Genomic DNA, 24,134 nt, shown 5'->3' with positions numbered 1-24,134 from the left:
AAAAGATTAACATTTAAAACAAAAATAAAAGCCTATTTGAAGCTAACTACTACCTTTCCACATCATTCCAGATGGAGTATTCATACTTATTCCAAAAGTTCATGCTAAAATTTTACCAATATCTATTAAGACTCCTGCCTATGGCACTATTCCAGGAACTATTCTCTCAATGTTTTCCCATCAATGCCTGCAAGAAAAATGATCTTTTTCATACAGCACATAGGCAACAGATGAGAATATTCCTGACCAGAGATTACAGGTCAGGTGCTTTGGAGACCCATGGGTCTCCTACTTGAATGAAGGACTGAGAGAATCAATGACCTGGCAAACTTATAACCTGTACAACATTCCACCTTATCAGCCCACTGAAAGAAGACCCACAGGTGAGAGCTCATTAACAATATGAAGATGCCTACACATGCTATAGAATCAACTACAAGTGAAAACAGATAATTAACTGAAATTATCCTCTATAATATTTTAAAAGATTTTCATAAAGAATGATTGCTAAATATTATTGACAAATTCAGGATATGAAGTACAAAGTCCTCTAAAGTAGAGCATGAATCATATTGAAATGAAGATAATACATTGAAAAACTACAGGAAAGTACTTCGTTCAGTATATTGCACCATATTTAACATGTGTGTGAAACCAGTCTTCAAGGGGCACCTGGGTGACTCATTTAGTTAAGCATCTGACTCCTGATCTCAGCTCAAATCTTGATCTCAGGGTTGGGAATTCAAACCCCTTGGTGGGGTCCATGCTGGGCATGGAACCTACTTAAAAGCAAAAACTGAACAAAAAAAAACAGTCTTTGACATAATAAATCTGAGGAGAAAGAGATGAGACTTATAATTCAAACATATATGAGTAACAACACAAGATAAAATAGACAACGTTTCAAATGAGTACTTTTAGATCAGATCTCTTACAGAGGGGAGAATTTGGTCTTCTAGTTTGACTAAGGAATTGGGCTTTATGAAAAAAGCCAGACTTTAGGACCACCTAGAAGCAAATAGAATTTCTTTACTTTTTTAAGATTTTATTTATTTGAGAGAGAGAGCGCACATGCAAGTGGGGGAAGAGGCAGAGACACAGCAGACTTCCCGCTGAGCGTGGAGCTCAAGAGGGGCTTGGCAGGCTCAGTCCCAGGACCCTGAGATCATGACCTGAGCCAAAGTCAGATGCTTAACCAACTGAGACAACCAGGCGCCCTACTAATAGAATTTCTAGGGAAAGAAGGGGGATGGACATTAGGTCTGTGTATTAACCAAACAAGGGATAAATTTGGGTCTTTACCTTCAAATGTCAAAGATGAAGAACTTTCTATACACCTCAGATAATGACAAAAATCCCTCAGGTTACTCACTGATTGTATATCACCAAGATATTTGAGTTTTTTAAATGAGTTTAAAAGACAGTGGTTCAAGGCATTAAATAACAATATTCATAAGCATCTTTCTATTCTTGAATTTATGTGAAAAAGATAGGAAAAATAAGTATAACCTGGTGGTTCTCATTGCGTACCAACAATAAGAAATTAAGTTGTCTATCCCAACTTCTGTGTTATGGAGAATATATATGCAAACACTGTAGATGGAATGTTGCAAGGAAGATCCGGAGGAACAGTCCCCCTCACTATACAGAAATACATTCATGCTTTCAGTGGAAGAGCCACAGGATACACAAACTGAATGATTGGTAGTGCAAAACTCTACTCCATCCATCCACTGCCACCATCATTGATCTCCCCATCCATCTACTCATCCATCCATCCATTCATCCATCCATCCATCCATTTCTCTTAAACTCACACTAAGAATCCATGCATGCAACTATTCATCCCTATCACTAAAATGGCAAGTCTTTCATTCAGAGAATAAAAGAAATTACCTGCCATGCAAAGCTTCTGTCACAAAGAAATCAAAAGTGTTATTAAAATCTTTTCTATGATCTTCAGGTGGAAGCCAACTGATAACTTTGTATGAAATTTCATTCTTTTCTAAAAATAAAAATAAAACACCAATAAAGAAATGTTTAATTGTACCATACAACCCAAATTAACATTGGCATGATGATATCATGGTTTCTTTATTCCAAGGATTGTATATATAGTCAAATGTTTGCTTTTTGAACTTTGGTTTGGTTTGGTTTTTCTGCTTTCTCATTTCTTCAATCATGCAACCTGCTAAACTTTACTGAGAACCACATAATGATATAGTCACTTTTATTCATTTTAAAGTACTGGAAGTTTCTACTTAAAATTTACACTTAAAGGTATAATTATTCACCATTTTATAGGTGAGAAAGGAGTGCCAGATAATTTGTCAAGAGTGCACATATAGCGAATGATATACTTTGTATTTAAATACAGATCTTATTTTATGCCAGCTCCCCAGTCATTTCTCATTTAGAAAAATAAATGATTTTCATTAAAATTAAAAGTGATACATGCACAGGTTTTTCAGTCAGCCAAAAAAATACCAACACCTAAATTTAAAAAAGGAGTCCTCTGCAGCCCTACTTCACATCCTGGCATTTCCCTCATAATTCATGTGTAATAAAGTCTGACACCATTTCTTAGGTTGGACTGATGACAGCTTTCAAGCTCCATCTCCCCTTAACCTTCTGTGACATACCTTGGCCAACAGAGAAGAAAGCCTCAACATGCCATCCTTTATGTGAGCAAGAGTGTCAAGCCAAGCAAGCCAGACCCAAGTAGGGGAATCCTCACCTCCACCCTACTCAGAAGCTTCCATAATTGGCATTTAGAGACAAAAGTATGGGTTTAGCCTTTCAGCGGTCCTGGTCATGTGTCTCACATAAACCTATTTTCTGTGTCAGCTTGGATTGTGCTTCTGGATCCCAGCATGAGCCGTGATTGACACTAGGCTAGGTAGAACCCTGTGACCAATGGTTGTGTGTCTCAAGGACTGCCCCCATTATAAACAGTGCTCTGGGTAAGACTGATACCGTTTACAAGCCCACAGAATGGTGGAAGAAGAGTAGTCACTATGTCATATGATGAGATTCACACCTGTGAAAGTAGAAGGCGCATCCAACCCTAGAAAATGCCTTTGCTACTGCTGCTGATTATATCTCTGTAGCTAAAAGAAAAGTTGATTAACACAGTAATGGGGAAAAACACTGACGACGCCCCCATGGAGTTAATTCAAAGAGTTCATTCAAACTCAGGTTAATTTCATGTCTCTCAAAATCACCACTAGGCAGGCCCCTAGTCTTGATGATACTAATTGGGACATTCTGATGAAGAAACTTAAAAATATGAGCAGGTTAAAATGGACACCATCCCCAAAATACCTCTAATAATAACCCAAAGAAAGAGGAAAGAGAAGGGCAAGGCAGGGTGGGAGAGTCAGGAAAGAAATTAAAACAGAGTTCTCAGTTTTGATACATGTGGAATGTAACATTACTTTAAAGAAAAACTTTGTAACAGAAGAAAGGCACAGATTGGTTTTTGCGCCTTTAAATCAGAGCTTCTAAATACTTTTAACATCAGCTGAGATGAGCCACTGACAAACTTTAATGGTCTTAATCAATACTGGGGCAAAAATAACAGGATGAGAAGAGCCCACTAAATAGATCCAGAAAATTTCGGTACTCTTAGGAGTCAAAAATGTTCGATAGAGGACAACTTTACATGCCCTATCTTAACTACTGAGATTAAATATCCCATAGTCATAACAGCCATTTTTTACATTATTTCCTAGGGGCTATGATTGCTCTTGATATGTAACAAGTCAAAAATTAAAATAAAATTAAAGTTTTGGCATTTACAATCAGCTTGACAAAAAGGGACACTTTGGATCTGCCCAACATATTAAAACTGTTAATACAACCCATAAACAGTGCCTTTAAGGATTAAATCCCATTCTAAGCAATCTGTTAAGCAAATGAGTGATTATCTCCCCTGGCTTTCCATTTAATGGCCTAGGTTAGACTATTCTTAAACCAGAAAAGAAGTAATGATGCCTTGCAGTGGATTACTATAACGTTATTGTGCCATGACACATATTAAGCCCCCCTCATTTCCAATGTTATTGAAATTGCTGACTATATCTAAGTAATAATAGATACTTTACATGCATAGATTTGGTGATATGTTCTGTCAATTCTTATTTCAACAAGCTCTCAGCAGCAGTTTCTCTTCACCTTTGTCTTGGCAGGATACAAATCACTTGTAACTGGCTTCTCATGGACTACCTCAACAGCCTTGCTCACAAGCTTTGCTGGCAAGACCTTAACCACCTTCAACTTTCTCCAGAAACACATGTATGACACTGCATTGAGGACAACCTTCTTTTGCAGAGATTCATTGAGCACACTCATTCAGGACACAAACATTCACATAGGAGCTCACAAGAGGGATGTGTTGCTGCCCTACACAAAGCACAAGCCATGGCACCTCAGCTGAATTCCTGGAAAGAATTACTTGTCAGGTGAAGGTCTTTCCATCCCTGACACCATCAAGAAACAACTATTGGGGTTCCACTTCCAGCATGAGAGTATAAGGAGATTTCCTGGACACACATTCAAACAGAAACTGGTGAAAGTTTTCTTTTATATATACACACACATATTTAGCTACATATATATATTCTGAAAGCAAAAGATAAGTCAAAAGGTAGTAGTGAAGATTCTGAGAAGATAGTAGAGCACCAGGAATCTGTCTCCCCACCTAGATAACAATTGACTGGCAGAATCTGTCTAAAACATCTATTTTTGAACCTTGCAGTCAACTTCCAGGGAAGGCCTTAAGTGTAAAGTGCAGATAAGTTTAGTTAATTTCAGGTATTTCAGCTCTGATCACAGTACCAGCTACCCATCTTCCACATACCTCTCATGGCAGGCAGCTGAACATGTGTTTGTAAAGCAGCTTGCACATAGGTTTCAGGAGCCAGAATGGGTTAAAAAGGACCTTCTCCAAATCTCAGGTATCTGTGCTCTGACTGTGGATTGCTGCTTCTGATCACAAAGATGCAGACGAAGAGTAGGGAGCAATGTTTTCGCATCATGCTCTTTTTTTTTTAAGCATATTCCATTCTGGCTGAATGGACTTCTAAGGGTCTTAAAAGACTGATGTCCTTTTTTTCTCCCCGATTTTTCTGTTTTTCCTCTTATGGGAGACAAACATTAAGGGCTAAGACATTGGACAAAAACTCCATATATGATGAATTTAGAAAGTGTCCACTTATGTCCAGGAAAAGGTTCAGAAAAGACCTAAGAGACCAAAATTTACACCTCACATTGATCCTCACCCAAAGGCAGCCTAAAACAATCACAAAATAAAAACAAGAAAAAAATTAATTTTAAAAGATCTGCAAACCCTGGAGAAAGGAGGAGAGTCTCATCTCCAGATTTAACACATTGTTAAATTCAAATGGTCGGTGTTCAACAAAAAACTCAAGACACACCAAACAACAGGAAACTGAGGCCTATTCAGAGGAAAATAATAAATCAACAAACTGTCCCTGAGAAAGACCTGATGGCAGATATACTAGATGATGACTTTAAAATAACTGCCATAAAGATTCTCAGAGAACTAAAGGAAGATGTAGAGAAGGTCAAGGGAAAAAATGTATGCAAAATAGAAATGTCAATAAAGGCACAGAAAATCCAAAAAAAGCCAAAAATAAAATTTAAAACTGAAAAATGCAATAAATGAAATGAAAATTTCACTAGAGGGATTCCAAGGCAGATTTGAGCAAGCAGAAGAAATAATCTGTGAACCTGAAGATAAGACAATGGAAATTATCAGGTGTGAGGAACAGAAAGTTAAAACATTGAACAAAAGAGAATACAGCCTAAGGGAAAACATGTGCAGTGTGGATGCTCAGAAGAAGACAGAGATAAAGAGATAGAATATTTTACATAATAATGGCTGAAAGCCTCCCAAACTGAATGAAAGATATGAATATAAACATCCAGGAAGCTCAACAACTCCAAGGAAAATTAACTCAAACACACACATTTTAGTCAAACTTTAAGAAAGACAAAGAGAGAATATTAAGAGCATTAAGAGAAAAGTGACTTATCACATACAAGTGATTGTCAATGAGATGATCAATAGATTTCTAATCAGAAATTTTGGAGGCCAGAAGGCAGTGGGCTTATATATTCAAAATGCTAAAAGAAAAAAAATGAGCAACAAAAAATTCTATGTCTGGCAACACTGTATTTCAAAAGTGAGGGCAAAATTAAGACATTCCCAGATAAACAAAAGCTAAGGTAGGTCGTTACCACTAGACCTATACTGACAGAAATGTTCAAAGGAGCCCTCCAGAAAAAAACGAAAGGATACCAGATAGTAACTCAAAGGTGTATGGAAAAATAAAGATTTTTTTTTTAAAGATTTTATTTATTTGAGAGCAAGAATGAGAGAGAGAGAGAGAGAGAGAGAGCGCATGAGAGAGGGGAGGGTCAGAGGGAGAAGCAGACTCCCTGCCGAGCAGGGAGCCCGATGCAGGACTCGATCCCGGGACTCCAGGATCATGACCTGAGCCGAAGGCAGTCGCTTAACCAACTGAGCCACCCAGGCGCCCCAAAAATAAAGATTTTAATAGAGGTAAATGCATACGAAATTATAAAGCTAGTATAATAGTAATGCTTTCTTTTTTTAATGTAAATTTTTTTATTTTATAGTGCTTAACCTATTTTTTAAATTTTATTGTTATGTTAATCACCATACATTACATCATTAGTTTTTGATATAGTGTTCCATGATTCATTGTTTGCTCCATTCAATATGTGCCCTCTTTAATAGCCATCACCAGGCTAACCCATCCCCCCACCCCCTCCCCTCTAGAACCCTCAGTTTGTTTCTCAGAGTCCATAGTCTCTCATGGTTCATCTCCCCCTCCAATTTCCCCCCCTTCATTTTACCCTTCCTACTATCTTCTTCTTTTTTTTAAATATATAATGTATCATTTGTTTCAGAGGTACAGGTCTGTGATTCAACAGTCTTACACAATTCACCACACTCACCATAGCACATATCCTCCCCAATGTCTATCACCCAGCCACCCCATCCCTCCCACCCCCCACCACTCCAGCAACCCTCAGTTTGTTTCCTGAGATTAAGAATTCCTCATATCAGTGAAATCATATGATACATGTCTTTCTCTGACTGACTTATTTCGCTCAGCATAATACACTCTAGTTCTATCCACGTCATTGCAAATGGCAAGATTTCATTCCTTTTGATGGCTGCATAATATTCCCTTGTGTATATATACCACATCTTCTTTATCCATTCATCTGTCGATGGACACCTTGGCTCTTTCCATAGTTTGGCTATTGTGGACATTGTTGCTATAAACATTGGGGTGCACATACCCCTTTGGATCACTACATTTGTATCCTTTGGGGTAAATACCCAGTAGTGTAATTGCTGAGTCATAGGGTAGCTCTATTTTTAACTTCTTGAGGAACCTCCATACTGTTTTCCAGAGTGGCTGCACCAGCTTGCTTTCCCACCACCAGTGTAGGAGGGTTCCCCTTTCTCCACATCCCCGCCAACATCTGTTGTTTCCTGACTTGTTAATTTTATCCATTCTCACTGGTGTGAGGTGGTATCTCATTGAGGTTTTGATTTGGATTTCCCTGAAGCCAAGCGATGTTGAGCACTTTTTCATGTGTCCATTGGCCATTTGGATGTCTTCCTTCAAAAAGTGTCTGTTCGTGTCTTCTGCCCATTTCTTGATTGGATTATTTGTTCTTTGGGTGTTGAGTTTGATAAGTTCTTTATAGATTTTGGATACTAGCCCTTTATCTGATATGTCATTTGCAAATATCTTCTCCCATTCTGTCGGCTGTCTTTTGGTTTTGTTGACTATTTCTTTATGCTACCTAGAGCAATCTACACATTTAATGCAATCCCTATCAAAATACCATCAACTTTTTTCAAAGAAATGGCACAAATAATCCTAAAATTTGTATGGAGCCCGAATAGCCAGAGGAATGTTGAAAAAGAAAAGCAAAGCTGGTGGCATCACAATTCCAGACTTCAAGCTCTATTACAAAGCTGTCATCATCAAGACAGTATGGTACTGGCACAAAAACAGACACACAGATCAATGGAACAGAATAGAGAGCCCAGAAATGGACCCTCAACTCTATGGTCAACTAATCTTCGACAAAGCAGGAAAGAATTTCCAATGGAAAACAGACAGTCTCTTCAACAAATGGTGTTGGGAAAATTGGACAGCCACATGCAGAAGAATGAAACTGGACCATTTCCTTACACTACCCACAAAAATAGACTCAAAATGGTTGAAAGACCTAAGTGTGAGACAGGAATCCATCAAAATCCTAAAGGAGAACACAGGCAGCAACCTCTTCGACCTCAGCCGCAGCAACTTCTTCCTAGAAACATCACCAGAGGCAAGGGAAGCAATTGCAAAAATGAACTATTGGGACTTCATCAAAATAGTAATGCTTTCTAACTGCACTTGTGGTTTCTACGTGATTTATGAAACTAGTACATATTTAAAGCCAAGTATTAGTTTAAAAACAAGTGTTAGATAAACTTTGTATCTCCAATCAAGTTTTCTCTGTAATTTAATATACTAATGCATTTAAATTAATGATAGTTTATGATTGGGGGCATACAATGTAAAAAAATGTAATTTTGTGATATCAACAATTCAAGGGGGTTAAGATGAGCCAAGCTTTATAGGAAGAGAATTTTTGAATGTTATTAAACTCGTAAAAATTAAAATGTGAGTGACATATTTTATGTTAAATTAAATCCCCATGGTAACACACATAAAAATTAGCTATAGAGTATACACAAAAGAAAATGACAAAGGAACTTAAACATTTCATAACAAAGAATCAACTAAGCATAAAAGAAACAGTAATAAAGAAAGAAAGGGACAAAAAAGCCATAAGACATTAAAAAATAGCAAAAGGACACACATAAGTTTCTCCTTATCAGTAATTACATTCAATGTACATGGATTAAATTCTCCAATGCAAAGACAGATATTGGCACAATGGATAAAAATACAGGAACCAATTGTAATAGCCTTGTGTGGTGACAGATGGAAGCTACACTTGTGGTGAGCACATCATAACATGTACAGTTGAAAAATCACTATGTCTCACAGCTGAAACTAATGTAACATTGTGTATCAGCTGTACATCAATAAAAAGTAATACTTTAAAAAATTAAAAATAGAATGGGTTAACAATGGGGGAAAGAGGGTGTGGGGTGTATGGGAGCTTCCTGTACTATCTTTGTAACTTTTCTGTAAATTTACAATTATTCCAAAATAACAAAATGTATTAACAAAAAATAAATAAATACAAAAACAAGAAGCTCACAAACATTCACACAAAGAAAATTATGATCCAACTATATATACTGTCTACAAGAGACTCGCTTTAGGTCCAATGACACAGACAGAAAGGGAAAAGATGGGAAAAGATATTCCAAGCAAGGAATAAGCAAAAGAAAGCAGAAGTAGATGAGCAAATGCCAAACATAATCGATTTTAAATCAACTAAGATTGCAAGAGACAAAGGACATTATATATTAATAAAGACTTAATATGGCAAGAAGATATAACTATTATAAATTCATAGGCACCTAATGAGAGACCATCAAAATAGCTAAAGCAAAAGTGGGAGAATAGAGAAACAGACACTTTTATATAATCATTGGAAATTTCAACACCCACTCTCAATAATGGATAGAAAAACCAGAAAGAAGATCAGTGAGGAAATAAAAGACTTACACACATTGATCCACTAGATGTAGCAGACATACACAAAACACTCGACCAAACAACAGCACACACATTCTTCTCAAGGGTACACGGGACATTTTCCAGCAGAGTCCATTGTTCGGCCACAAATAAGTCTCAATAGATGTTAACACACTTATCACAGGCTATTTGACCACACCAGGATGAAGTTAGAAATCAACAACAGACAGAAAACCGGAAAATTCACAAATTATGGAAATTAAACAATACCCTTTTAAATAACTTATGTATCAAAACGAAATCACAAGGGAAATAATAAAATACATAGAGACAAATAAAAATGAGTATACAACATAACAAAATTTATGTGATGCACAAAAGAAGGAGTTAAAAGGAAATACAACTTTCAGTGCCTATAATAAAAAGGAAGTTACCAAATCAATAAACTATTCTGCCACCTTAAGACCCTGGGGAAGAAAGTGTACTAAACCCAAAACAGTAGGTAGAATTAACAAAGATTAGAGGGAAACTAATAAAATTGGAAATAGAAAACCAACAGGAATCAATGAAAGCAGAGCCAGTTCTTTGAAAAGATCAAGAAAATTTACAAACAAGAAAGATACAAATTATTAGGACCAGAAATGAAAGAAGGAACACCACTAATGACCACACAGAAATATGAAAAGGACCATAGGAGAATTCTATGAACTTAAGATGGCAGTAAATTAGATAATGGATGATATGGACAAATTCTTAGAAAGACAGAAACTACCAAAGTTCACTTAAAGAAGAAAAAGACATTCCAAAGAGACCTATAAAGAGGAAAGGTTGTTCCATTTGGGTAAAGAGCACAGAATCTCTTGCCATATAGATATCCAAAATTTAAATGAAGGTTACACATGTGTCTCCACACACCAAAGGCACAATACATAGCCTCAAGCACAACTCCTTATCCTCTACAGATTTTCAGACATTACTGATCATGACCAAGGCACTGATTGCCTTCTCTCCATGCACAACACTGATCTTTTGAACAAGACATTCAGTGAAACATTCAACTCCCTCACCAGCCTCAGGCAGCAGGTCTCATAAAATGCCATAATGACTTACTTATACCAGTTCAAACTGAAATAAATGAAACACAGAACGCTCTGGGCATCAGTCAAACATGGGGTGAAGGGAAACGGCCATTCCAGCCCTAAGACTGACCACCATAAAAGCCCAAATGCATCTTCCTTTTCCTGCTCTCTCAGTGTATGGTTGGACCAGATTGAGACTTGCTTTACTCTCTCCATGAAGCCTGATTATATTATTAATAAACCATTGTGGTTTTTCTTAAAGATTTTATTTTGAAGTAATTTCTACACCCAAAGTGGGGTTGGAACCCACAAAGTTCAGATGGTGAGTCGAGCTGTTGAATAAGCCAGCCAGGTGCCCCTAATAAACCATTTTATAACCTCTTCGTGTGTATACAAGGCCATAAGTCTCAACATCCAAACCTAACTTTGGGGTGGGTGGAGAGAGCCTGTCTCTCAGAGTGGCTAGAACAATTTAGGAAGAAACAATACGAATTCTAACCAAACTCTACCAGAAAATTGAAAGAGGAACACTACCTATTATTCTATCAGGAAAGTATTGCACTGATTAACATTGCCAGAAAAAAAGAAAAGAAAAGAGAATCACATAATGATGGCCCACATGGACACAGAAATAAAACTTTAAACCAAAATTTAAGCAAACTAGGGGAACCTGGGTGGCTCAGTTAGTTAAGCGTCTGCCTTCAGCTCAGGTCATGATCTCAGGGTCCTGGGATCCAGCCCTGCATCGGGCTTCCTTCTCAGTGGGGAGTCTTCTCCTCTCTCCCTCTCCCCATGCCCCGCTTATGTTCTCTCACTCTTGCTCTCTCTCAAATAAATAAAATCTTTAAAAAAAATTTTTTTTTAATTTTTAAAAAAAATTTTAGCAAAGTACATCTAAAATTACATAAAAGTGAAAATACACCTTGACCAATTAGTATTATTCCCACAATATAAGTTTAGTTTAACATTTGAAAATCAATTAGTGCCATTCATTATTTTGACAAAGTAAGTTAAAAAAATCATATATTCTTACTAATACATGTAGCAAAAGCATGAAATGACACATCAACAAATTAAAAAATGTGCTCTTCAAAAGACACTGGTAAGAGTGAAAAGATAAGTCATGGACTGAGAAAAATATTTGCAGATTTATAGCTCATAAAATACTTACATCCAAAATATATATCAAGAACTCTGAAGACTCTAGAATAAGAAAAAAATGGCCCAATTTAAAAATGGGCAAAATTTGGGAAACACTCCATCTGTGAAGATATATGGCTGACAAATAAGCACATGAAAAAAACGCATAGCACCATCAGTAATAAAGGAAATGCATATAAAAAGCACCATGAAATACACCCACACATCAATGGCTAAAAGTAAAAAGACTAACCATATCAAGTATTGACAAGGATGTGGTGTGCATGGAACCTGCAGTCACTTCTGATGAGAATGCAGAATATTACAGCTTCCCGGGAAAGAGCGTGACCATTTCTTAAAAACTTAAACATATACTGAAACTATGGTTCAGCCACTGTACTCCTAACAATTAATTTGGAGAAAAGGTAGTACATAGTCATAAAAGCTTGTACACAACTCTTCAGAGCACGTTTATTTGTAATAGCTCAAAACAGGAGACAATCCTAATGCCCATCAACAAGCAACTAAATAAACACATTGTGGTAATTCACGCACAGAGCACTATTCAGCAATAAAAGGGAATGAACTCTGCATACACATGCTATAAAGGAAACTCAAAGTATTTTTTGCTGATGGACCCCTGGAATGCTCAGTCAGTTAAGCGTCTGTCTTTGGCTCAGGTCCATCATCCCAGGGTCCTGGAATGGAGCCCCACATCCGGCTCCTGGCTGAGCAAGGAGCCTACTTTTCCCTCTCTTCCTCTTCCTCAGTCCCTTCCCCCACCTTGTGCTCTCTCTCTCTCTTATATATGAGCTCTCTCAAATGAATAAAAGCTTTAAAAGAAAAATAAATTTAAAAAATTTAAAGATATATTTTTTTTTGCTGAGCATAATAAACCAAAATAACAGTACATGATTGTGATCTCATTTATATAAAATCTACGTGATACACTCTAACACATGGTGATATATTAAGGATTGACTGGCAGTGGGGAGTACAAAGGTGGGAGGTTCCTGAGGGGAGATTGCAAAAGGACCTTAGAAATCTTCTGGTGGAGGAACAAATATATTTGTTATCTTGATTATGTTGATGGTTTCACAGGTAGATACGCACGTGTGTCTATATATATCTCTCTCTCTCAGCATATGTATACGTCCAAATATATCAACTTGTATATTTTAAATATATGCAGTTTATTATATGCCAATATTACTTAAATACAAAGATTTAAATAATGAAGATAAGGAACTTCAGTCTGTGGCACAAGAAGGCCACAGGACCATATTGAAATTCCTACTTTAAACAGCTAAATAAAACCAGACCAAATGCATGTTAAAATGGTTTTTAGATATTGTACCCCAGGTAGCACACAACATTCATGGATGGCTGGAGAAAACTTCCAAGATACAGCTCATGGAGGAGGCACCCAGATGTGGCCTGGCCATCTCCTGAGGGAGCACTTCAGATTTGGGAGAGAACATGACAGCTAGAACTCACAAGGCAGAATACCAGAATACCACAAGAGAGCTATAGGGAGAGAAAGCTCTGGGGTTGGGGTCTTCCTGAGAACAGTCAATGCAAACATGGGAGGAAACTACCCAAGGCACCATAGAGAATAAACAGAACAAAACCCAAAGGTTATACAGAGCCTCTTTTCAAGCCGCTACTCAGCCTTGACAGTTAACGAAGATCTAAAGGAAAGCTCCCTGATCAGCTAGATAAAGATGCATTTTGATCTAAGTCCTGTAACATTCTCTCAATAGGTTCTAAAATTCAGAGGGAACGGTGGTTGTAATTTATTAAACTCTATAAACCCCAGTAATAAGATTTGACCTGGGCTCGCCTGGGTGGCTCAGTTGGTTAAGCATCAAACTGTTGGTTGCTCAGGTCATGATCTCAGGTTCCTGAGATGAAGCCAGGCATCAGCTCCATGCTCAGCAGGGTCAGCTTGGGATTCTCTCCCGCCCCCTCTGCATCTCCCCTTCACTAGCTCTCTCTCACTCTCTCTCTCTCAAATAAATAAATAAATTTCTTTTCTAAAAAAGGAAAGAAAGAGAGAAATTGACCTCACCCTGATAACAGCAGACTAAGATACGGGGTTTTTTAACTCCCAGGGCTAAGGTGCGCACTACTTGATAGATTATCTGAGTAGCCCATGAGTCCAATCAAAGCCTGAGCTCCAACACAAGGGCTTCCTTACGTTAGCTGCTGATTTGCTCTCCTACCTCCACACCCAACAAAAGCAGAACTAACTGGCTGAAAGGGGTAGAACTATCTAGTCCCCATAATGTGCCTCTAGGCAAAACTTTGCTTCAGTGTTTGTAAGCAAGCCTCTGAATCAATGATGTAACTGCACAGATCCCCAAAACAAAGAAGACCTGTCACTTGGGGAATGTCTACCTGGTAGACGGAGAGGTAGAGCAAGCTCTCTTAGGAAAAGGGAGAGTCAGAACTGCAGACATTTAAGTCTGCTGTAAGGTGGCATCTTATACCTGTGATTTCAATTACTGATTGAAATAATCTTACAAATCAGTATTAGAAACTGAGGTTACTTCAGCATTTCTGAAGTCATTTATTCATTAAAGTTGTGAATAAAAACCCTTTAAGGAAATTATCCAAGGGGTGGTTAATACAGGTTTAAAAAGTTTTGATACTAAGTGTTGAATCAGGTCAACAAAAATAATCCAATCACATGTTCCCTTATTTGCAGACCTTTACCAAAGTCTACTGCTGAAGAGAAAAATAAATAATCCATTTCAAAACCTCAGAAATTCCCAGTGAACGGTAAATATTGCAAGAAATTCTGGACTATTAAAACTTGGAACCAAGAATAAAACTAAGGGAATCCATGGGTACCCTGGATGTGTGTAGTTTGAGTGTGGGCATGTGTGTTAAAGTGGTAGAGGGTCTAAAGCTCTCAGCAGTTCCTCAGTCCCTGGGAACCAGCAAAATGAAATGATGATGGACTACAATTACCATGGTTGGCAGTCAAAGCAAATACATAATCAGACTGACAAGGCAGATACAAAGGAATGTGTACAGAAAGGATATCTAGTGTGAACCTGATCTAGAGGCTGATTAAACAGCAACAGAACCTGAAGTTCATCTTCAGAATTTCATAATTGCTCAGACTTGTTTTTCATCAGAAGTGATTAATTTTGGAATTTTTTTAAATTAAAGTTTCAGCAATTCTGAATGAGAAACCCAGAGCTTAAAGTTCCAGATCCACCCACTCTATTATTAACCTGCTGTGTGGACTTGAACAAAACTTTTGAGTTCTCTATGTCCTTATCTGTCAACAGAGAAGACTTGACAAGACTGATGAGCTTCATCTTAGCTACAAACTTTTTGGATTTTTTAAAATTTAAATTCAATTAGCCAACATATAATACATCATTAGTTTTTGACATAATATTCAATGATTCAGTAGTTGTGTAGAACACCTTACACCAGTTAGAATGGCTAAAATTAACAAGACAAGGAACAACAAATGTTGGCAAGGATGTGGAGAAAGGGAAACCCTGTTACATTGTTGGTGGGAATGCAAGCTGGTGCAGCCACTCTGGAAAACAGTATGGAGGTTCCTCAAGAAGTTAAAAATAGAGCCACCCTATGACTCAGCAATTGCACTGCTGGGTATTTACCCTCTCGAGAACTTCTGACATCACTATGCACAAGTCATGGGCTGCCACTGACGCCTCAAGAATCTAGGGTCATCTCACTGATAGATTCTGATCCTAGGACATGACTAAAAGAGATCCTTTAAAAAAGCTTTCTTAAAGTTCAGGTCTCATAACAGGAGTAAAAATAACCTATGAAACAGGATGAGAAGATCTCCTTACATAACAGAAACTATAAATATGGCTGAACACTTCTGTTCAACACAATTAAAGGCACACCACAGAGTCGTAGTTATCAAAATGATCAATAATGATATGTAGAGTTTTGCCTAAATGAAGTGACACCTAGCTGAGGGGGTAAAACATGGAGTTATGGCATGTGAAGGCCAGGTCTACAGACCCTAATATGATATCCAGCAGGTAACATAAACATACACACACACTTTTTCCCCTTAATTCAATATAGCTAGATTCAAACAGATTTTATGCTAAGCAGAGCTATACAAAAGACATTGTTTCTCTGGGATAGAGGAATTCAATGATTACCAAAAAAACAACCAAAAAAAAAACAAAACAAAACCCAAAAACACACCTGGGATTAAAAATTCTTCTCCATAAAGAAGCATACTGACATTATGACCATGATCTTGAAGAATCTGAGATACCCGGTCCAGCAGTAGATAATGGCTTCCACCTAGGAAAAATACGAAATTTCATTTTGTAAAGATGAGAGCAGAGGGTCTGAAATTGATGTGGTGGATAGAGAAATACAAGATAAGAGGACAGAGAGTGGACGGTGAACAGAGGAAGATGAGTTTCTTCAGTTCCTCTGTCTCACTTTAGGTCAGCAGCAGCCAAGACACCTACACAGTGTCTGCCCAAATCTTAACCTGTGGAAGTCCCTCATCAAGATTTCCTTTTGTGACTCATGGTTTCCATGTCAGTGTGACAAGTTTTTCTTCTTAGGCCTTAGGAGTTCCTGATCCTAGGTACATACTGATTTTAGCCAGCCCTTATGGGGACAGAGTAGAAATTAGGTAGAGTACTGTGTATGGGAGTGGGAAGGGTTCCTATTGGTCAGAGCTCTTTATGGAATCCTTCCCTTTGGAAATTTATGTTAGAGTCAGACTGGAACTGGGACCTTGAATATCAGTCCAAGAAATAGCCACTGGAGCAGAAGGAGGTAGACCCACCACTTAGAATCAAAATCTTTGAGATTCAAAAATAATTTGGCAGGATGTTTCCAGTTGGAGCTTGAAAATTGCTGAACATCAAATTAAAGCATTCAGGAGAACTGTGGGCTCTTGGGCGGAACTACAGGATCTTGCACAGGACAGACGGGGATAACACCCATCCTAAGTGTCCTGAGATTCTAATGAAAGAGAAGCTTGATCTTCTGGGGAGGTACGGGCTCTAACACTGCAATGGCTGTGTTAAGACCATAAGCCATAATGGGGATTTTTGTTGAATCTCTGGGGTCAGCCGCGGAGTAAGTCAAAGTAGGAGGAAAGCAATAGAATTTGCCCACATAGGAAGTGGGGATTGTTTGGAAGATGAAGCTCTCATGATGATTGGGTCGGCATAGAGGGATGTCGGACTACAGTAATAGTGTGTATCTGTGGAAATTAGTTTTTTATATCTATACTTGTCTTGCCTGAGGTAACACCAGTTACATAAAACACAAACCCCTACTCCCTCATACTGCCTTCTCTGGCTCACATTAAATCCATGGAAGAAATGGATACAAGGGAGAAGCCATCCCACAGAGGTAGCCACTCCTGAGGGTCTTGGTGAGCCCAGTGCATTCTGGGCCAGAGACGGGGCTTCCAGTGCTTCTAAACCACACCTGCTCCCTCCCAGAATCCAGAGGACACGTATTTTCAAGTAGTGAGGAAGCTCTTTTTTCCTGCTACTTCTATCATTAAAAACTAGACTTAAAATAGAAAACAGTTTTTTAAATACTGATTTTTAGGAATTCCCTACTGTAAAGAGTAGAGTTTGGAGAAGAGGACGGGTTTGAGGTAAGAGACAGTGAGTAAAGTCTGAGTGTGTCCGTCAGGGAGGTCTGATGTGCTCTTGCAAAAGGCTGCTAATTTCCCTGACCCTCAGTTTCCCTGTCAGGAAATAAAAGGGGGATGCCTACACTTACTGCCCAATTAGATGAAATTTGTGGTTTCTTCCAGCTCTAGGATCCTCAGATTCAGAGGGATCGAAAAGTGATCCCGAGAGCCCCCTATCCTTTCACAATGGATCCAAAAAATTCATGGGGAAAATCCATCCTATGATGACTCATTATCCTAATAAATGTTCCTGTTTCCCTTCTGTTCCCTTTGGGGAAAAGTAGGGGTACAAAACTCAGTTGACAAAACCAACTGTTTCAGGGTCCTTCAAAACCTTCCAGCAGCAAGGGCAAAAGAGAGAGGGGGCTCTCAAGAACTTGATTGTTGTCCTGGGGCCCCCTCCTCTGCCCCATCAGTCTTCCAGGTATCCTATTAATGACACACTTTCAGTCTGTGCTGCCTCCTCCAGCTCTGAGCCCCCATCCTTGGCCTCCAGGAGCCCAAAACTGACCTCAACTTCCACTTTCTACTGGCATCTATTCCGCATCCCAGATTTTTAGGGTGTTCCTCTGAAAGTATCCTCCTTCATTGGAGTAGATGGCTTAAGGTCTCCAGGTCAGCACTGGATCTAAATTCTGGCCCTAGCTATGTACAATGGGAAGCACTTCCAGAGCAGATGAAATGAGAGGAAAGGACACCACTGATTTCTCCACAACTAACTTCTCCACCACCAGCAGGAGGGACCCCACTCCGCCACTCCAGGCCCACTCTGTCTTCTCCCTCCTCTAACCTGGGACCCAAGCGCTGTATGGAAAACCGCATAGAATGACCATCTGACCCATGGGTATGTGCCTGAGTCCTGGAGCAGGTGCCTGGGATGCAGCTGTCTCTGATTTTCCTGCCAAACACTCACCCAGTGAGGATACAGTCAGAATTTTGGTGGTCTCTGAGAGCAGGAACCCCAGCAGAAGGAAGCCTGCTAGCAACAACATTCTCTTCCCCACCATGCTAGCTCCTGTACCAGCTGTGTCACCCAGGCCTGTGCCCAGAGCCCTGTGTCCTGAGCCCTGCACAGTGACCTGTGGGCTCTGGGGACACGTGCTTCACTGGCAGCCAAGGAAATGTGCTGGCAGGCAGCTGTGAAGAGGAGAGGGGTGGATCCCGCCTGTCTTCTCTTCTGTTTGTGACTTCTGGCCCTTCTGCTCCTCCTCCCAGGGGCTTGCTCTACTGGTTAATCTGTCCTCTGTCTCCCTAACCTGGAGCAATGGGAAGGAGGGGTTAGTGAGCTCTCCTTAACCCCTCTCTATCCCTGATACCACTGCACTCTCCATAGAGAAGATTCTCTGAACCAGGAATGGTAGGGACCTTAGGAAGTCACTTCCAAGAGAGTTCCACCCCCAGGTGACTCAGTTCAATCTCCATTTTAGGGAAATTGTTATGAATTTTCCACCTCCTAACTGCTCTACTGACCTCATTGTGACATCCCCATGCCCCATTTCCCCAGGTACCTGCTTAAAATCTTTGCTAGTATTCCAATCTCAAAATCCCAAAAGCTGATTCTCAAAAGAAAATTACCTGCATTTATTGCTCAGCGAGTTTCTTTGGAAAGTAACTATTGGTAACAAGTGCTAGTGTCTCCCAAGTGTTAAGCCCCCTAGAGAGCCAGGTCTTGACCTGAAGCACTGAACCCTCGAAAGGCCACTCTGTAATTCTGAATGGGCATCACAAAATAGGACTGGGAAGTAGGAACCAAGAAGTTCTAGTCTTATAAATGTTTGAACTTATTCATTAGAAAGGTTGTAAAACTCTCCCAACATTATTCCAGTTTTCCCTTATACTATATGATTGCATTCATGTGCATTCACAATTATCATCTGTACAGGTATTCTATCTTCCCAGTGAAAAAATTTATCTTAATCTTCATTAGGAAGGCACCATTTAATATTGATGCAATCACATTACTTTGTCTACAAACCTTATTCCAATCCCTCCAATTGTCTGATTAATATCCTCTGTTGTGATATGAATTTGCTGGTGCAGGAGCCGATCCAGGATTACACATTGCGTGGAGTTATCAGGTCTATTCATCTCCTTTAGTGAGAATTGGTTCTCAGCCCTTGTCTTTCATGTCATTGATATGCCTGTTTATTTTGAATGATGGATCCCAAGTTGTGTTTGCCTGATGTTTCTCATTATACTTCAGGTTACTAGGGAGTATGGTGGGAATACCACAAAGGTGGTGTTGATTTCATCTAGTGAATCACAATGGGAAGCACATGATGTCAGATGGTCCTGTCATTAGAAATAATAACTCTATCCCCTGTTTAAGGTGGTGTTCACCAAGATTCTCCATTGTAAAGTTGCTATTTTTTACCCTATAATTAGGAAGTAAGACATGGGGAGACATTTTGAAGCTGTGTAAATATTCTGTTCCTATCAAATTTCACTCGCTCATTTTATCATCTTTTATACTTCTTACCTGAAGCAGTTATTACAGTCATGGTGGCCAATTGGTGATTTTAACTGCATTTTTCTTTCTTTTTTTCATGTTTCATTGTATTGTTACAAAAACCTTTCATTTGCCCCACCTATCTAGTTATCAATCCATCCATCCATCAATCAATCTATATACCTATCATCTGTCTGTATCAATTTGTTATCATTATTTATTCATTGATTTATATTTATTCAGTGGTCTATCATCTCTTACTCTCATCATGTATCAGGTTACTCCTGCTTAACCTCAACCATTTTGGAACTTTTTCTTTATTTCTTGCACGCTATTTCCGGACTCCTCTTGTACTTTTCTTGTCTTAAAATCTGTCTTAAAATCTTCCATTTCTCAGAGACCTTTTAGTAAGAAATGGTATTTAGAAACCTGGCTGTGGTTGACAGAAGTGCTCATTGCTAATTTAGCTCCACTGTTTATAAATGCTTCTCAGTGGACAGAGTTATTAAATAGATATGTATATGGGTATAAATATTACAGATGTATATTGCCATATTTGCATTTGTGAAAAACTGTGAATTCATAGTGATACCTTCCATTCCAATACACTACCACAGAGGTGATTTTAAGCCTCCCCATTTCCACATTAGTAAATTCCCCTTCTAAGATTAAGAAATCTCCTTTCAACATCTTTGGTATATTTACTCATTTGCTCAATCGTGCTATGCACTGATAAAAGGTTACCATATACTCATCCACCAACTGCGAATATCAGCCCTACCCAACAAAATACTCAAAAAATAGTCTTCTCAAAAAATAGACTTTTTGCAATTCTTTTTTTCTTTTAGACTGACAAGACAGATATTCAAAGCAATATGTTCAAAATGCAATTGTGTTCACTGATGTTTTTTAGTACACTGCAATTATGTTACAACATTTGAAAACATTTTGGGGGTGCCTGGGTGACTCAGTTGGTTAAGCATCTGCCTTCAGCTCAGTTCATTATCTCAGCATCCTGTGATCAAGGAAGGCATCAGGCTTCCTGCTCAGCAGGGAGTCTGCTTCTCTCTCTCTCTCTCTCTCTCTCTCTCTCTCTCTCTCTCTCCCCCTCTGCCCCTCCCCACCGCTCATTCTCTCTCTCAAATAAATAAATATTTATAAAGAAAGAAACATTTTGAGTTCCCTTCTTTCTGTTTGTATTCCATTTTAGAGTTTTCTTCTCCATTATTTTTGTTTTAAATATAATTTTTTATGTAAAATACTAACATGCTTTGGAAAACCAAACTATGTAAATACAGAAATCCATAGACCTTCATTTGTTTCCCTGACCTTCATGCTATTCAAAAACAGCCTTATAGATAATCTATCACATTATTCTGTTTTTCCTTCCTCTCCTTTTCTTTTGCAAAGGAATGCAGATAGATTTATATTTCTACTCCCTCCCCCCTTTCTCTTGTCTTAAACATAAAAGTTAGTTTATTATATTTATCTTTAAACTATATTCTTTCTCTTTTTAAAAGATTTTATTTATTTTTTTGACAGAGAGAGGGACAGCGAGAGAGGGAACACAAGCAGGGGGAGTGGGAGAGGGAGAAGCAGGCTTCCCGCTGAGCAGGGAGACTGATGCGGGGCTCGATCCCAGGACCCTGGGATCATGACCTGAGCCGAAGGCAGACACTTAACGACTGAGCCACCCAGGCGCCCCTAGACTATATTCTTTCTTACTGAGTGGATTACAATCCAGTCAACATTAGTTTAAAGTTATTTTGTTCAGTGTAGCTGCCTACCGTTCCAATGTGTGCATTTACCATAGCTTCATCCCTCAATTTTAATAGTTTTTTTAAATGCTGGGAATAGTAGTCCTGTATATGTAATGAAAGTTACATATATTTCTCTATTTCATTTGTATTTTGACCCTACTTGTAGTGATTTAGCCGTGCAAAAGTATTTTAATATTGTCAAATAAATTAGGTAACTTTTCTTTGTGGCATCAGGATTTTTAAGTCGTACTTAGAAAGTCTTCCCATACACTGAGGTTATGGAGAAATTCACCTTTTTCTTTAAGCCTCAGTATGTGGTCATTTTTGTATTAAATAATGTGTTTAGAGCTCACTCTTAAATATGGTATTCGATATGGATCAAATATTGTCTTTTTCTAAAAGATCACCCAGTATTCTCAGCACTATTTGTCCGAGCCACCATGCCATGTGCTATAACAAGTCCCTGACTGTTGGGGTTTTAGAGTTTCTAAATACAGACACATAAATGTTAACAAACAATTTAAAATAGTAAGGAAAATGCTTCAAAAGAGGATAGACAGTGAGCTCTGTTGCGGGTGTCGAAGTCAAGTCCAGTCACACTAATGTGAACATAAATGCAAAATAGATGTTTGGTAGGAAGAACATGTAGTTTTTTGTTCCAACGAAAGCCGAATGACATTTCTGAGAGGACACAGCTGGTCAAAGACACGAGGGTACAAACAACACAATGTGCTGGGGTGGGTTGGACAAAGCTTCCCTCCTTTGCCAGATTTTATCAGGATCCTCTGAATCCTCTTCTAGACTAAGATTCAACTTTGGCCAGCTGCCCTGCCCTTGGCCCACTGAGCCTGCATTTAGCAAAGAATCTGCATCTTCCAAAGGCCCAGCCTGGTGCCTTCTACAAACAGGAAATCAGTCAATGTTGGCTGAATCATATTGTTGAACTGGGCAAAATGCACTCATATTAAGGGCATTCAAAATATGAAATCTGCCTTTCAGAAAGAGCTAGTTCCTTCAACTAAGTAGAAGTTTGCTTGAGAAAACAAGTGTTCTATTTACCTCCTTTTACATGGATAATTGGTTGACACTTAAATAACCATCTCACAGTAGCCTGTGATTAGGATGTGATAAGCCAAACAATAGAAGATTGACATGGGGGGAAATCACATCCATAGAGCATTTAGCGTAACTAGGCACACAAAGAACCAATACGCGATCATGGTTGGTGCTAATGTAGAAACAGATAAGCAGAAGAATCGCTGCATTATGAAAGGAAAGATAAATGACAGATTAAACTTCATTCAGCATCTTAAAACATACCTTCAAATACATGTATTTTATGTGTAGTTCCTTACTGCATGTCATCTTTCATGCCCATGAAAGATCAACAAATTAAACATTTTGCCTGTGTTTATAATTTCTCAAATGTGTTATTTTAGGTTATAATTATGGAAAGACTTCAGGTCCCACTGACAAAATAAACTTGAATTAAGTCTGAACTCAAACCCTTACTCTGTTTACCATCAGTCCTCTGATTCTCCAGGCAGTAACTCCTACTGTTATACACACGTATCTCCTCCCTCATCAAAACTCTACTAGCTCTACTATTTTTGAAATTACTGGGGCACCTGGGTGGCTCAGTTGGTTGAGCTTCAGACTCTTGGTTTTGGCTGAGGTCATAATCTCAGGGACCTGGGCTGGAGCCAGCACCAGGCTCCCCCACTCAGAGGGAAGTCCTCTTGTGGATTCTCTGTCTCCCTCTGCCTCTGCTGCTCTCCCATTCATGAGGGCATGCTCTCTCATTGTCTCTCTGGAGTAAATAAACAAATCTTAAAAAGAAAGAAATTATTAAAATGTATTTGTGTTTCCAATTATATTCAAATGCAGCAATGAATCATGAATACTACATTTTTAAGGACTCAGAGAAAGACACTGAGAAACACATCTCACACACAGAAATTTTAAATCAAATCAATTTTAAAGTATAATTTGTATACAAAAAAACTGCATCCATTATATAGATATAATACAAATGTTACTACATTCACCTAATAGGCATGTAGTTTTTCTCTTAGTCTGGGGTTATTATAAATAAAGCTGTTAAGAACATTTGTGTACAGATTTCCATGTGGACATAGGCTTTTATTAACTTAAGTAAATATCTAGAAGTGGAATGGCTGGATCATGTGACAAGTGTGTGCTGAACTGGGAAACTGCAGAGCGATTTTCCTGTGTGCCTGCACCATTTTCACGCCTGACTCAGCAATAGAATGGGTGTGAGTCCCAGTAGCT

General features: G+C 38.6%; 1 protein-coding gene across 2 annotated transcripts in view; it reads right to left on the bottom strand.

Moving 5' to 3' along the window:
• The window catches only part of LOC113928900 (UDP-glucuronosyltransferase 3A1-like), a 30,770-nt gene extending 10,954 nt beyond the window's left edge, over nt 1–19,816 (bottom strand). The window contains exons 1-3 of one of the 2 annotated variants that reach the window (XM_035727721.1): nt 19,609–19,816; nt 16,166–16,267; nt 1,897–2,005 (exon numbers count right to left, since the gene is read on the bottom strand). In XM_035727721.1, coding sequence (XP_035583614.1) covers nt 1,897–2,005; nt 16,166–16,199 — 143 coding nt within the window. In that variant the 5' untranslated portion in view covers nt 16,200–16,267; nt 19,609–19,816. Of the gene's footprint in view, nt 1–1,896; nt 2,006–16,165; nt 16,268–18,546; nt 18,654–19,608 lie in introns of those variants that run through there. The other variant, XM_035727720.1, reaches the window with a different exon arrangement.
• Nucleotides 19,817–24,134: the final 4,318 nt, after the last annotated feature.

This window comes from Zalophus californianus, chromosome 5 (assembly GCF_009762305.2).
Source record: "Zalophus californianus isolate mZalCal1 chromosome 5, mZalCal1.pri.v2, whole genome shotgun sequence".
NCBI lineage: Eukaryota > Metazoa > Chordata > Mammalia > Carnivora > Otariidae > Zalophus > Zalophus californianus.
The sequence above is the reverse complement of the archived record's forward strand: the minus strand, read 5'-3'. Positions and strand labels throughout refer to the sequence as shown.